This window comes from Tamandua tetradactyla, chromosome 5, assembly GCF_023851605.1.
Source record: "Tamandua tetradactyla isolate mTamTet1 chromosome 5, mTamTet1.pri, whole genome shotgun sequence".
In the NCBI taxonomy this organism is placed as follows: Eukaryota; Metazoa; Chordata; class Mammalia; order Pilosa; family Myrmecophagidae; genus Tamandua; species Tamandua tetradactyla.
The window spans coordinates 52,893,954-52,907,686 of NC_135331.1; the positions used below are offsets into that span (position 1 = coordinate 52,893,954).

General features: G+C 36.2%; 1 protein-coding gene across 3 annotated transcripts; it reads right to left on the bottom strand.

Moving 5' to 3' along the window:
• Positions 1 to 650: 650 nt before the first annotated feature.
• Positions 651 to 13,511, bottom strand: CCNL1 (cyclin L1). 3 transcript variants are annotated; one of them, XM_077160874.1, is made up of 11 exons: positions 13,107 to 13,496; positions 12,748 to 12,822; positions 12,159 to 12,268; positions 6,257 to 6,377; positions 4,937 to 5,001; positions 3,116 to 3,215; positions 2,906 to 3,010; positions 2,667 to 2,808; positions 2,327 to 2,438; positions 2,151 to 2,249; positions 651 to 1,442 (listed from the first exon to the last, which is right to left on the bottom strand). In XM_077160874.1, exons 1-11 carry the CDS (start codon positions 13,407 to 13,409, stop codon positions 1,094 to 1,096), a joined length of 1,581 nt encoding a protein of 526 aa, XP_077016989.1. In that variant the 5' UTR covers positions 13,410 to 13,496; the 3' UTR covers positions 651 to 1,093. The 3 variants fall into 3 exon arrangements, 2 of the variants coding, with proteins under 2 accessions (XP_077016989.1, XP_077016990.1); XR_013175887.1 differs by lacking the exons at positions 651 to 1,442; positions 2,151 to 2,249; positions 2,327 to 2,438; positions 2,667 to 2,808 and having other exon boundaries at positions 2,987 to 3,010; positions 3,116 to 4,705; positions 13,107 to 13,511; XM_077160875.1 differs by lacking the exons at positions 651 to 1,442; positions 2,151 to 2,249; positions 2,327 to 2,438; positions 2,667 to 2,808; positions 2,906 to 3,010 and having other exon boundaries at positions 3,097 to 4,705; positions 13,107 to 13,511.
• Positions 13,512 to 13,733: the final 222 nt, after the last annotated feature.

Genomic DNA, 13,733 nt, shown 5'->3' on the forward strand with positions numbered 1-13,733 from the left:
TGGGTACAATCAATTTTAATGGAAAACTAAGTATAAGGAAATGAAACATGTTAATTGCGGTTAAGATCTCTAAATTCATTTCCAAATCACTTAGAAAAATAGCCTCAATATGAATAATAATTTGAGAAAATTGAGAAATAATTTTTGAATTTTGAGAAATTCAAAATTTGAGAAAACAATCATTTGGATATAAGTCTGGATTTTTTCATCGAACTTTATTTCTCTGTGGTCAGACTTCACCCAGTCAGGTACAGAGGACTCTCCTCGTTACTGAATTCTCCTGGCCCAGAGAAAAATTATACCACTGTTTAAATCCAATAGGACAGCTCACTTTAGAGGCACTACTTAATGCTTACTTAAAATAATCTTATGGTACCAAGCATCATGAGTGATTCAGGTTTTTAACCTGACTTTGATTTAGCGCTATAACATATTTATATTCCCTTGTATAGGCCACTGGCTTTGCTTTTTCAATATACATTGTAAAGAATGTTATAAAAAGTTCACAATGCAGGTTAAGAATTGCATTTCAACAGTCTGAGACTTTATCTAATGGAGGATAAAATGAATTGTCAGAAAATCAGTACAACCACTTTACTATTAAAATTGTGGTCTTTTTAATAATTTATTTAATAAGGTATTTGAAGCAGTTTAAAAAAAACAAGATTTGTATTTTATTTCCTTGTAAAAATCTTTACACATGCAGACAAACCAGTGTTAAGAAAGTATTCACCATCATTTAAACAAATAACCACTTAAATAGAACAATGTCTGCAATTTTATCTCTATAAAAATAAGATACATTTTTACAGAATTCACGCTCCAGTTCTTATAGCAATAAACAATACACAACTATAAGTACAATTGAACCTGACCATGGTTTTCAATTAGATACTGCTAGGGTATTTTAATGTGCAAAAAAAATTAACATAGTTCTTTTCAAAACAAAAAGTCTTCAGTGTTTCTAGAGACCTAGAGGGTTTTAATAAATCAAATCCTAATCAGTTTGCTTTTAATGTTTTGATTACAAGTCCATACACCACACTGTAGATAGGCAAAACCAGGAATTGATGCAGGCTCAAAGGAGGAAAAGTCAGCGCCTGTGCCTGCCATGTCCTGAGCGACTGCCACCATGGTGCTTGCCTTTATGGGACCTCTCAAAGGAGCGAGATCGTTCACGCCTGTCCCTATGATGTCCCCTTTCATGCCTGTGTTTCTTGGCAGCATCTGAATGATCCCGAGACTTGCTCTGAGATCGAGAACGAGATTTTTTCCTTTTATGACCATGTCTATTTGAACTTTTTAAATCATCTCTGGTATGTTTGGCCTTAAGGTGAGGAGAACCATGATTATGATGTCTTCGAGGGCTTTCACTGTGACTGCGGGACCTGCTTCTTGATCTCGAGCTGTATGTTCCAGATCGACTCCGCCTATTATTATAACTTGGATAAAAATTTGAGATTTAGATTGATTTTCTACTGGGAACAGACTATTCTGGTGGTTGCTCATAACAGGTTCAAAATAAAACTATGGGCTGTATCAATGACAGTCCAGAACTGAAGACATTTTCTAACTTTCCCCACCCCTTACAACCCTCACCCAATCCTATAGCCTATAATACATATCTTCAGTATTAGCAAATATATTTAAGTTTACACAGAAGGAAATTAGCAACTTCGACAAACTGTCCTTGAGCTGTACTTTTTATAGATTTTCTCTCACATGCTCAAAGTGCTAGCTACTTGAAGGAGTTAGCAAATGAATTAAAAAAGCTAACTATGTAACATTCTCTGGCCATGGTTGGCTTGATTACTGGTTATTTATAAAAAAGACTTATTTAAATATTCACATTTTCTAATTGAAATGGAATGGAATGGTATGTTTTAGTATTATAAACCTCCATAGCACTTTGTGGCCAGACTCTACACTTCTTCAAAAAGGTGGTATAAAACATAATAGAATACCATTAAGATACATCACCCATAAACTAACAAAACAAAAAAAATTATATATACCCAGAGCACATTTCCAAATTCACTTCTCATACCTTGCCCATGTTAAGAAGTCCACACCCACTCACAAGAGAAAAAAATAATAACCTTTTAAGATTCTAAATAAAACATCCTTTCCCTAAGAAAATATTTACTTACTGTCGTCTTGGGGTATGCGATCTAGAGCGTGAGCGTGTTCTTGACCTTGATCGACTTGCACTTCTGCTATTTCTACTTCTTTTACTGTCTTTTCTTACGCTTCACAAAAACACAAAAAGTTTTAGTTTAGAGACTAAACATATAGAACAAAAGATTCTTCAGGCTAGTATACTCACCCATTGTAAGGGCTTTTGGAAGCCTGCTGTCTATCTTCAGGTTCTTTTTTGACCATCTTCACATTAACAGAGACTGGTGACTTCTCTTCAGCTTTTACTTCTCTTGGTGATGCTTCAGAAAATAATAATGTGTTAATTCCTAGATTTAAGCAAGGCCCAAAATTTATTACTAAATAATAATTACATGCTTTCAAATAGCAGTTTTCAGTTGACTCATGAAGAAAAAGTTACCACTTCTAATGTTATTGTTTTCATGCAGCTGTTAATACTAAAGCTTCCTTCTCTAATAACCACATGCCTTCAGCACCCCCAAATCATTTAAATTCTGAATAAATCTTACATGGTTTAGAGGCTGGAGAAAATCCACCAAGGGTTGATAGTGCTGGAGTTCCATCAGGATTCAATCCCTTTGCTTTTAATTTGGCTTCTTGTAAGGCTACTTTTCTTTTTTCTACTTCTTTTTCCAGTAATTCATAATTTGGCTATTGGAGGAAAATAGAGTTAATATTTCCCCTTTCAGTAGTTCAGATTCTTAGCACCGAAAATGTATTAACAGGAACACAAGTTAACAGAAATTACCTTTTTTCTGGTATAAAGTCTAAGTGTTTCTATGCAGATTTCCTGGATCTCCTCTTCTGTAGTACCAAAAAGAAGAAACCAATGGGGACGAGTTGGCAGTGGAATCTAAACCATAAAAAGAGTGGTTAAATTTTCAATGATTTTTGTCAGAAAGACTGGTAATTCTTGTCCTTTATCCTATAGTACACAAAATAGGATATATACACCTACCTGAAGAGCTCTAGCTGCAAGGTAGATGCAAGCACATGCTATAGTCTCTGGTTGAAATCGAACAAAAACATTGGTTCGAAGACTGTCATTCATATAATTCCTGAAAAATATTTCAACTATAAGCTTTGTATGCAAATAAACAAGTTCTTCTGAAGCTTACATATAATTGGAGACTCAATCTACTTTATTCTTTTTTCTTCTCATTTATATTCACATCTCCATATTCTAGCATATTAACAATTCTTAACTCAAAAAATCACTAACAGATAAGAATTTAACATTAGGACTATTCTTCAGCTTTCCTAAATCTACAACCAAAACCCTTTTAAGTAATTTCATATTAGTTTTTCAAATATAACCTAATATCCAATATAACCAATTTCTAATTTTTTTTTGATAGAAGCAATGCTTTGATAATCAATTCTAACAACTAGTTTCAGAAATGATAAACCACTCCAACAATACTTCAAGCCATTAATGACTGACCATCTCTCCTTTAATCCACAATGAAAAGCAGTGTCACCAAGTTCTTTCAAAAACTCAAAATATTATGACAGGGGTAAAAGGCATTTTCAGTAAGCACTTACATTAAGAAAACTAAGCTGCTTCAGAAAATCTAAGCAGGGAAGTGAAGAGCAATAAATACAGACAATGGCCTATTTACATACCTTGTTTTGCAACTAAGTATAAATAAAAGTGATAAACTATTTCAGTTACTGCACTTTTAGTGAATCCTCCCAGGAAGGTTCCTAAACTATTGAAAATTCTTTACAAGTTGTTTCAAAGGTTAAAAAGCTAGCATTAAGTAAACTATTTCTTAAAAATCCTTATCCACATAAACTGCTAAAATCTGTCGTATAAAACATTTAAACGTCATGCATTTTATCAAAGCAATCAAAGACTTAAAAAATACTGCTAGTATTACTGAGTCCAAAAGAAGCATGGCAAGAACATAAAAAAATTATGTTAAGTGCAGCACACCAACAGCTTTATGAAATAGTTGTGGATGGACTACAACACAAACTGTTATTTTACCTTTAAATAAGCCAGCACTTCAAAAATACACATCCCCATCTCAAAATTTCCAGTTCTAAAGTGATTAACATCTTATAAAAATGAAGTACTTCTTACTTCTAATATTGCCTGAATTAGCCCAGCAGCTTAAAATTAATTCTTTATGGGAACTGGTGCCCATTTTTAACTGTTAGTTATAGTTTCCTTTGGTAGAATTCATGTTATACATACTAAAAATAGAAATTTAGTCAAACTCCTAATTAAAAAAAAATCATTTAATTCATAATGGCTGGACAACAAATCTATCAAAAATGAACTATTCATTTTGATAGTTACAGGTATACATTAAATACATAGGCATGTCAAATAGTTACTTCTAGAAGCAAATATACAAATCCTTTTGACACCCCGACAGAACTAGAAGATGCTGCCAGATGGATATGGACCACTTCAGTGTATCTCGGATGAGAGCTTGCACTGGATTGGCTGGAGAGCAGGGCAGCCAATCAGGCCATCCTGAGGTCATTGGCTGAAGTGCAGAGGGCAGAGTTCTATGACTTACCATCATGGACTACCCTTTAATTAAAGAGTAGAAAAAAGAACAAAGTTAATTGAGTTCTCCATTAAAAGTAATTAGTCAAGCCAAGAAAACAGGAAGCAGAAATAAGCATTATTTACCTTTTGGTTAAAAAACAAAAAAACAAAAAGCCCCAAAACAAACTTATTCATTATTTTGGAAAGGGGAAACTTACTTTATTTCTGCTTCTGTTTTCCTGGCTAGGAAAGAAATGTAAAAAAGCAACTTACCAGGCAGTTTGAACCAGGGTTTGATTACGTTCACACTCTAAGACTTGTAAATACATAACAATGATCTGAAGGGACAAGGGAAAAAAAAATCTATTTAGCATACTGGTGGCTTTCATTCAGAATACAGACTTTCAATGAATAAAGTAATTGGAAAAATGTTAGGTGCAAGTTCTAATTCTACTATAAGCTGTATAAGTAATATAGACCAACGTAAAATATACCAGATTCAACAGAAATTACCAGATTTCATGAAAATTACATTTAGATGTTCCAAAATTGTGCAGAAAATGGGTTTATCAGTTCAATTAAACACAACAGCTAATTTTTCATGAATACTCTGTGACCAGCACCACGCTAGGCATTTTATATAGACCTCCTAAGATATGTCCAAACCCCTAGATGTGTTAAGTTACACAGTGGCTACAAGACATATTATTTAGCAGCTACAGTGCTAATAGTGTTACAAGAAACACTAGTATTTCTGCAGTGACTTATCCACTGAAGTGTGACACAAATAGCCATATCTTGGTCATGTCAGGTCTTTCTGGACCTGTACTACCATCATTCCAATTTTACCATTTTCAAGATGCAGAAACTAGCAACAAAGACATCTGTCAAGGTAACAAAGCTAATTAATAACTGAGCCAAATTTCTATCCCAGATAGTCCTAACCTCAGAGCACCCATTCTTGTAACCACAGTACTAATATTTTTTGATCATATGAAAGCCAGGAGATGGTAGTGGAGAAGCACATGAACTTTTCAATAATATGCTGAGTGTTTTACTATGTGCTAAGCAGTATGCCGGTGCTGTTGCAGATCAAGGAAATCCACCCCTCCCCCCCACCCCTCCCGACTTCTAGGTGAGAAAACCAGAGCTTAATCACAGAGGCAAAAGGAACTTACATATATATAGTCACACGATGAAGAGTGCTAATTTGAACATACACCTTTTTTTGACACCCATTTTACTGACACATAATAATAGCCAATGGAATCTTTTTTTTTAATCACTAGTAGTAGAAAGATTGATATATTTCATCAATTAAACAAAGGTAAGTATTGTTTAAAAAAAAAAGTACACTTTTTATAAGTGCTATCAATGATGAGACATGTTCCACACCAACATAAGGTTTAGTGGAATAGTGTATGTGACACCTGTATTTTATGTATAATTGTTCTATAAGCCCATAAATTCTCTAATAAAAAAATTATTTTTAAAAAATCCACCTAGGTTAACTCTTAGAATATAAACTCATGCAAAATAAATTAAGCAAACCCTAATACTTACGAAATACAATTTCTGCTCTCTACAACTCACCTTATGGGGATGCTTCACATGAACACAAAATCCCAACTCCTTTAGCACCCTTCTCTCTGCCTTGATAACTTGATTTTTGGTGTTTATGTAGTTCTGATCAAGGATCAGGGGGCTTGGAGTCCTATAGTTCGTAAGAAATAAAATCAAAACTGTTTTGCACATCCAAAAAATTGTATTTATGGCATCTCCATTTTCCCTTCCAACCAACTATTGGCAACAGAAACCAGCTTTTTAAACTCCTGAAACCAAGTTAAAGCATTAATCTTGTGCTGTCCAAGTTACGCTAATTAAATATATAAAACTAAACTAAATTCCTAAGGAACTAACAACCCTGTATTGAAAAGAAAAATCACTCAAAGACCTTGGACTATCCTCAGATTTTGTCATACCAATTATATTTTGGGTATACACACTGGTTAACTTAGGTGACAATGATTTATTATTATCACAAATCCTATCAGTTTCCATAGTAGTAACCAAATAGTGACCCACTGACAAAAGTAATGTGCTCGTCAATCTTCAACAATTCAAAAATATTTATAGTACTATAAAACTTAAGATTATGATTTTACTCACTGTATAAAATATCAACTCTTGGCTCGTTTATGACCAGAACAGCAATGGGGGAGTGGGTAGCTAATTCAGATTCCCCTCGTTGGGCAATCTGCTAAAACAAATTGTTGTAAAAATCTCTATTAAAATAACCAGAAAACTAAAGACTCAGCTTAATTACCAAAGAAATCAAGAGTAAGATTAAAAATCTGTTCAAAACTCAAAGTGATCTATGAAAAGCCTAAACTTATCAGTTGTACCATGAACTATGTGGTTAAAACCACCAGTTTTATTAGTTACTAGGTAATACACGTTATAGTACGCAATGCAAGAGAGAAGGAAGACCATAATGAGGGAACTGAATATACTCAATGCCTCTGTCAGAGTAAATTTTAATCACTTCAAAAAGTTTCTATGATATAGAAGGATACATGTATATCAGTGATTAATGCTTTGAATAGCATGCCTTCCCTAGTCTGTTTTTTTCTTTTAACATAGGGAAAAAACTACTGTTTATGGAAGACCCTTCTAAGTTTTATAATTCAAACCTGGTTTCTAAGAATTTTTATTTAAGCAAGAATTGTTAAGGAATTGGACTTTCATTTCTTAAGTTTATTTAATTGATCCATATCGTTTCTTTTTAGATTGAACCAACAAGAAAATTAAGACACCTATTATATAGTAAATATATGGACAGTTTACAGGAAGTATATGGGCAGAACACTGAAATATTTCCCCCCATATTCACTGTCTTTTCAGCCAAATGAATCAAGAGCTTTTGCTCTGAAGTGAAACCCAACATACTGTTAAGATAATCATCCTGAATATTTACCCGGACTCACAAATAGATTACATTTCAACATGCAAGCCAGATCAAGAAAATTACAAACTTTTGTTTTACAAACAAAAACAAACCTGCTTCCAAATATTTACTTTAAAAGAAACCTGAAATAAGCTACATACACTATGTGACATTATCAAGTAAAAACATCAGCTGTCATATATTTATTTTCCTTATTATCTAGCATTTAAAACTAAAATAAAAAACTGAAATGCTTGACTATTTCAAAATCTAGTATATACTGTACGTCTGTCACATTCCATTAAACAAAGGTTGGCAAAGACGATAAAATGAAAAAAATAGCCGTTAGATAACAGTACTGAAAAAACGGCCTCGATACAGTTTCAATTCATATTACAGCTACTAATTGCACTGTGAAAGATTGTGGAATGAGGCCACCAACTTGGGGAAAGGGAGTTACTTTCTAACACAAATAATTCTTTTTTTAGAACAGTAGGTTACAAGTTAATTGACCCTCTGAGAAAATAAAATTTAACTCAAATGAAAGCAATCAATATATGTATGAAAACAATATTTTTCAGGTTTTATTATCACTACAGGAAATTTGAAAAAAATTCAAGTCCACACCAGACTCTAATGACTAGTTTCGTGTGATGGTCCTCTTTAGCTTGGTGTTAGAAGCTACAACACCTTCCTTGCTATGGCTGCATTGCTTGAATTCTTAACCATTCAACCAGACAGTGAACTACAGCATTAGAATCCCTACAGAATTTTTAAAAGGCACAATTCTGAGTCACTTTTCCCTTTTGCATTGACCAAATCATCTACAGTCTTAAGACCCTGTTAAGAGTTGCCTCCCAATGCTGATAAAATTCAGTTGTTCCTACAATTAACCAGCTGAACATTTGTTTGAATTACTGCAGGCCTGGTCCCAAATCAGGTTTAATTACTAAGTAATTCTGTTTAAACTAATTGTTTTCCAGTACTGTGCCCTATCTTCACTTTCCCTTACAGTTTTCCCAAAATCCCCAAAACATCTAAACAGATTAAAGAAATCAAACTCATTATTCACTACAATTCCACTATATACATACTCAACTTATTTAAGCTGGCTATTACTGGTAATAATTAAAAGTTAACTTTGTGGGTGTATATTATATCCTCACTTTGTTCAGAGTTGGTTTTAATGTTACAAATCAAAGGAGGGTTAAATGTACAGTAATTTACAACTAAACCATAGAAGATTTTCTATCAGAAATAGAAAAATGTGTTCCCACAATATCAACAATAAGAAAAAGTTCAGGAAGAGTTTAAGCAAGCACTTTCTTTCATTGAAATTAAAGTATCAGCACTTTCTGTCACAACACTTTCTGTCACAACAAGCACATTAAATTGAATTAGACTGATCGAATTTCTTCCTTCCCAATCAGGTAAACTTTCTTACAAGCCAATTAAAGTTTGATGCGGCTGCATTTAAGAAAAATCTCTCATGCAATAAAAGAAGTCTTCATCTATTCATAGAAACCTACCAATAATTTTCATTATCAATTAACACACACACACAAACCTAACCCCACCTCCTTTTAAATTTTCAGTCAGATCTTTCAGGCGAACTTGTATGGTAAGAACGATCTGCAAATTTCAGTCTTTATAGACAACCCTGGCTTTGTGGTCACTGGTGGTTTATAGTCTTTTCTCTTGATGTTTTTTTTTGTTTGTTTGTTTAGCATGAGTACATTAATTGAAATAAAACAAACAAAAAAATGCAAACATGGTGAATCTTATGTGGTATAAGGACTAAGAAATTTTGAAACTAGATGACAGTTTATAAGGAGGCAGACCATAATGTCTGCTTCAAAGTAAAAAAACATTCTCTCTCTTTAGGGATGTTTGCCTAAACTGAAGATCACCTGCAGAGCCACAGAAATAAACCGCAGATAACTTAGATCCGTCAAACTCTTACCTGCATTCTCAACTCTACTTACACACTAAAAATACCACATCTAAAATACCAATGAAAATGCCTAAACCAGTTTTTTGAAAAATTTTAAAACCATTATTCTGTCTCAGAGTATGAATACAGGCTCCTTAAAACAAAAACAATACAAAACAAAACAAAAAATACCCCAACAACACAACAACAAAAAACCACTTAAAATATGCTACATCTCAAAAATAAAGTAACTGAAAATTACAGAAATAAAAAAGCAATCCTCCCTTTAAGTCTTACGGTATGAATTTAAAAGACAGTATGTAACTATAAAAAAAATGAAGGGGGAAAAAGCCAAAATGGGGCCTGGGCAAGGTACTAATTTAAAAAGCATCTCTAGCGATTCTAATGTGCAGCCAGGACTGAAAATCACCAACCTATACGCTTTTATGAATGCAATCTCTTCTGTAACTACCAAGGTAACACTGCAATTTAAAGTTATGCATAAACTAGATCAAATAGCATCATTAAGAAAATACGCTTTACCTAACTAAAGCATACTACCAACAGTACCTTCTAATGACAATTATCTATGCCAAGATATTAAAATAAAGTTCTAATAACTTGGACAGCAAAGACAAAAGCTTATAACAAGAAACAGGAGTTTTTCTAAATGGTTCACCAGTGGCCAACCTGTTAGTCCCCGATTCCAGTGACCTATTCTCAGAGCACTGGCTTCTCCTTGGGGATTTTCGATACTTCACTCACTGTTGCCATGACGACAGCTTCATCTCTATGTACCACTCCACATCACCCAGGCTTTGGTAAATGTAGCTGGTCGCTGTATAGTCGGTTGCAAGGGAAAAAAGAGTTGAAGTTAATAACATATACAAGTTACATGTCTGAGTAAACTTGTAAAATGCATAGAAACACTTTTACATCCAGCTTTTTTAAAAAAAAAGGCCTCCATGCAATTAACTCCTTTTAATTTCTTGCTATAATCATTTCTTAGAGCAAGATATAATCAATTTCTCTGAAATAATGACCAAAAAAGCAGTATTACACAAAACAAGTCAGATGGGTATTTTAAATTCCAAGGTTTTTGGAGTTGCCTAATCTGACATCAAGGAAGAAAATTCTAAGACTCACAGAAAATGTTCAAAGAATATAATGTGATTATAAAATAAGTTGGCTCAATGGTTCAATCATCACCAGAAAGTTATTTCCTATTAAGTAAACAGAATCCTCTGACTAAAAAACAGAGCCTTTTACTAGACAGTGCATTTGGTTGCATATGCTTTGAAGAATCAGCAAAGTATCAAAACACAAATTCAAGCCCAGACCAAACTAAATTCCTGTTTGAAATCTTCCTAATTTCCAGGACTCTTCACCAAAAAGCTAAGATTTTAAAATGAATCAAGAAAAAAAAAAAACCACTGTCCCTGGTTAAAGTTAGAATGAATTGGAAAAGATGTGGGGGTGCTATACGTAACAACATTGAAATATGCCATGAAAAATACCTGGACAGCCACGTTACAGACTTTTTGACTAGGCTAATCATTTTAAAGGTGCTTTTGACATTTGCTTTGTCTCTGAACAGTTCCAATACTCCCAACTTTTTTATTCTACCAAGAATAAGGACACTACTGATATGAGATACTGGTATGGGAGTAACCAACACCCAACCCCCAACACAACTCAGAATTCTTTTATAATTAACTTCCTTTGAAACTAAGTTCACATTTGTCTAACATAACCACAATTTCTTAAAAAGTGCTCACAACTAACTTAGACCAAGGGATCATTCTGCAGGATGTACTAGAAATCACCTTTAGATGTAGGAAGTCCTGCAACTAAACCTTTGTTATCTGCCTCACAAGAATCTATGAGTCCACATAAAGTGTTCATGTAGTCACAACACATACTGTTTCAGTCTCCGTATTTTCTTACAAGATCAATTAAATGGGCCTCATCTGAATCCAATTCAATCTTAAAATTTTTTTCTAACCCAGTCACTGAGACTGTATCTGACCAAAACAAAATACCTGTTTAATCCCTTTGACTTCAAACTCCAAACTTTATCATCCTGCAGTCCTTTCAGATCCGGTATTATGCGATATATCGTAGTTCAATGTTGAGAAGTATTCTAACAAAAGCCAACCTCATTCGATAAAGAATTAACTGGGACTTCGAATAGAAAAACAATCTACATAGAACTTTGCCACAACATTAACTTGAACTATATTGTTGAAACTTCCAACCTTCAGTCTTCCAGAGAGGGGAGGGAAAAAAATAACTTAAAGAAATACACTCACACTTGAGCCAAATGTATTCTCATTCCCTTTCTTGTTTAATCTTAAACCACAGGACTGGCTTCACAGGACTGTTAGGATTGTCCATAAATGCAACTGCCTCTACAAACTTTAGTTAAATAACTGGTTAATTATGGTTTTTTCAAAGTAACAGAAGTATCAGTATGTTCCTATGTGAATTTAAATGCCTAAATTAAGTCAGTTTTCCTTTGCATTGATATTGAGAAGAAAGAATGTTTCGACTCGATGATTGGTACACAGTACAGTAGTAGCAAGAGATGCTATGTTCAATAATGCCAGTCTTACCTTTTTCCTCTTAACTGGCGTAGGTGGTGAAACACATTAATCACGTCTCTTATTCTTCTAGGTGCTTCTTCGATTTTTGATGCAAGATTAATACAAGCCATGGCAACAATCTGAAAGAACCAATAAGTCAATGAAAACAATTAGGATTTCCAAACTAAGTAGTAAAGTTGGAAGACAGTCAAATGCCTCCTTCAGTCTTATTTTGATGAGAACATTTTAGGACATAACTGGGACCCTTGAAAAAATAAAGTTACAAATTCTAAGCCTTACACTAGCTTGTAGGTTTACCATCTTTATTGATGCTATACTCTCATTTTATTGCTTAACTCTTAATTTTGTATCCAGAGTCAAACTCAATCTCACAGGAGTTTTGGATGGAAAATGTAATTCTTGGTAACAGCACCTAGGCTCAAGATCCATCTTCTAACTTCTAAAACATATTCTCAAGTTCCCAACTTCCCGGACGGTGGTAACTAACACAAAGAAAGGCCTAAACTAACCACTACCTTTCAGGAAAAGCTGGTTGCTGACACTACGCGCCCCCCTTCCCATTCCCGGATAAAAAAAAAAAATCTCCTGCTATGCTCACCTCGAAACTGTGTTTGACGAAAGATTTGGAGTAGAAAAAACGATGAAACAACACCTGCCCCGTTGCCATCGCCACCTGCAGACAACAGAAAAGAACGGAAGCGCAGGGGTCAGGCGGGCCCGCACCAGGCGCCGCCGCCATTTTGTGCCGCCGCTGCCACTCGCCTCCCTCCTCCCCCTCCCCGCCGCCTCCGCCTTCCGAGACTCCAGCGGGACCCACAGTGGGAGAGCCCGAAGGCGCTGTCTCCAAATGGCTGAGGGCCGGCTGGATGGGTGGGTGTCGCGACAGTATTGTGACTGAACGGGGTGAACGGCAGGGCCGAGAGGCGCACCCGAGAAAACTGGGGCCGGAACACTGACCTGCGGAAGCCGGAGGAGAATGCCGGCGGCCTGAATGAGCTCACAGCCCAGAATACGCAAGTCCGTCTCGCTGGGCAGGTCGAGCCCGTCCTGCATGGACGGGGTAGGCGAAAGCCGCTCCTCCGGAATAAGCGAGTGGTCGATGGTGAGCGAAACTTCCGAGTAGAGGCGATCGCCGATCAGGATCCCTCCTGTAGTCGTCGTCGTGGTCGTCGTGCCGGAGCTAGAGCCGCCCGCGCTCGGGGCAGCCGACGAGGCGGCGGCGGCGGCTGCGGTCGCGGTCGGGTGAGGCCCGGACGCCATAGTCTAAGCGAGCTGCACGCACGCCCAACGCAGCCGGAACCCGGAGCGAGACTAACCAGCTTCCTCGGCGCGACGGATATTCCCGTGATCGCCGGGTTCTGAGCCGTTTTACGCAACGTGCGCTTCCGCCCTGACGTCACCACGCTCGCTCGGCGCACGCCAACTAGTCCCTTCAGGCGCTGCCGCCGCGGGTGGGGCTGTGAAGTGGTGCGGTGTTGGTATCCTGGCTCCCGCCGGCGGCCGGGTAGTGCTGTCCGCGAGTCCTCTGAGAGTGACCGGGAGGCCACCCTCCTCCAGAGCACTCACGGGGGGGCGGTCTCTTTA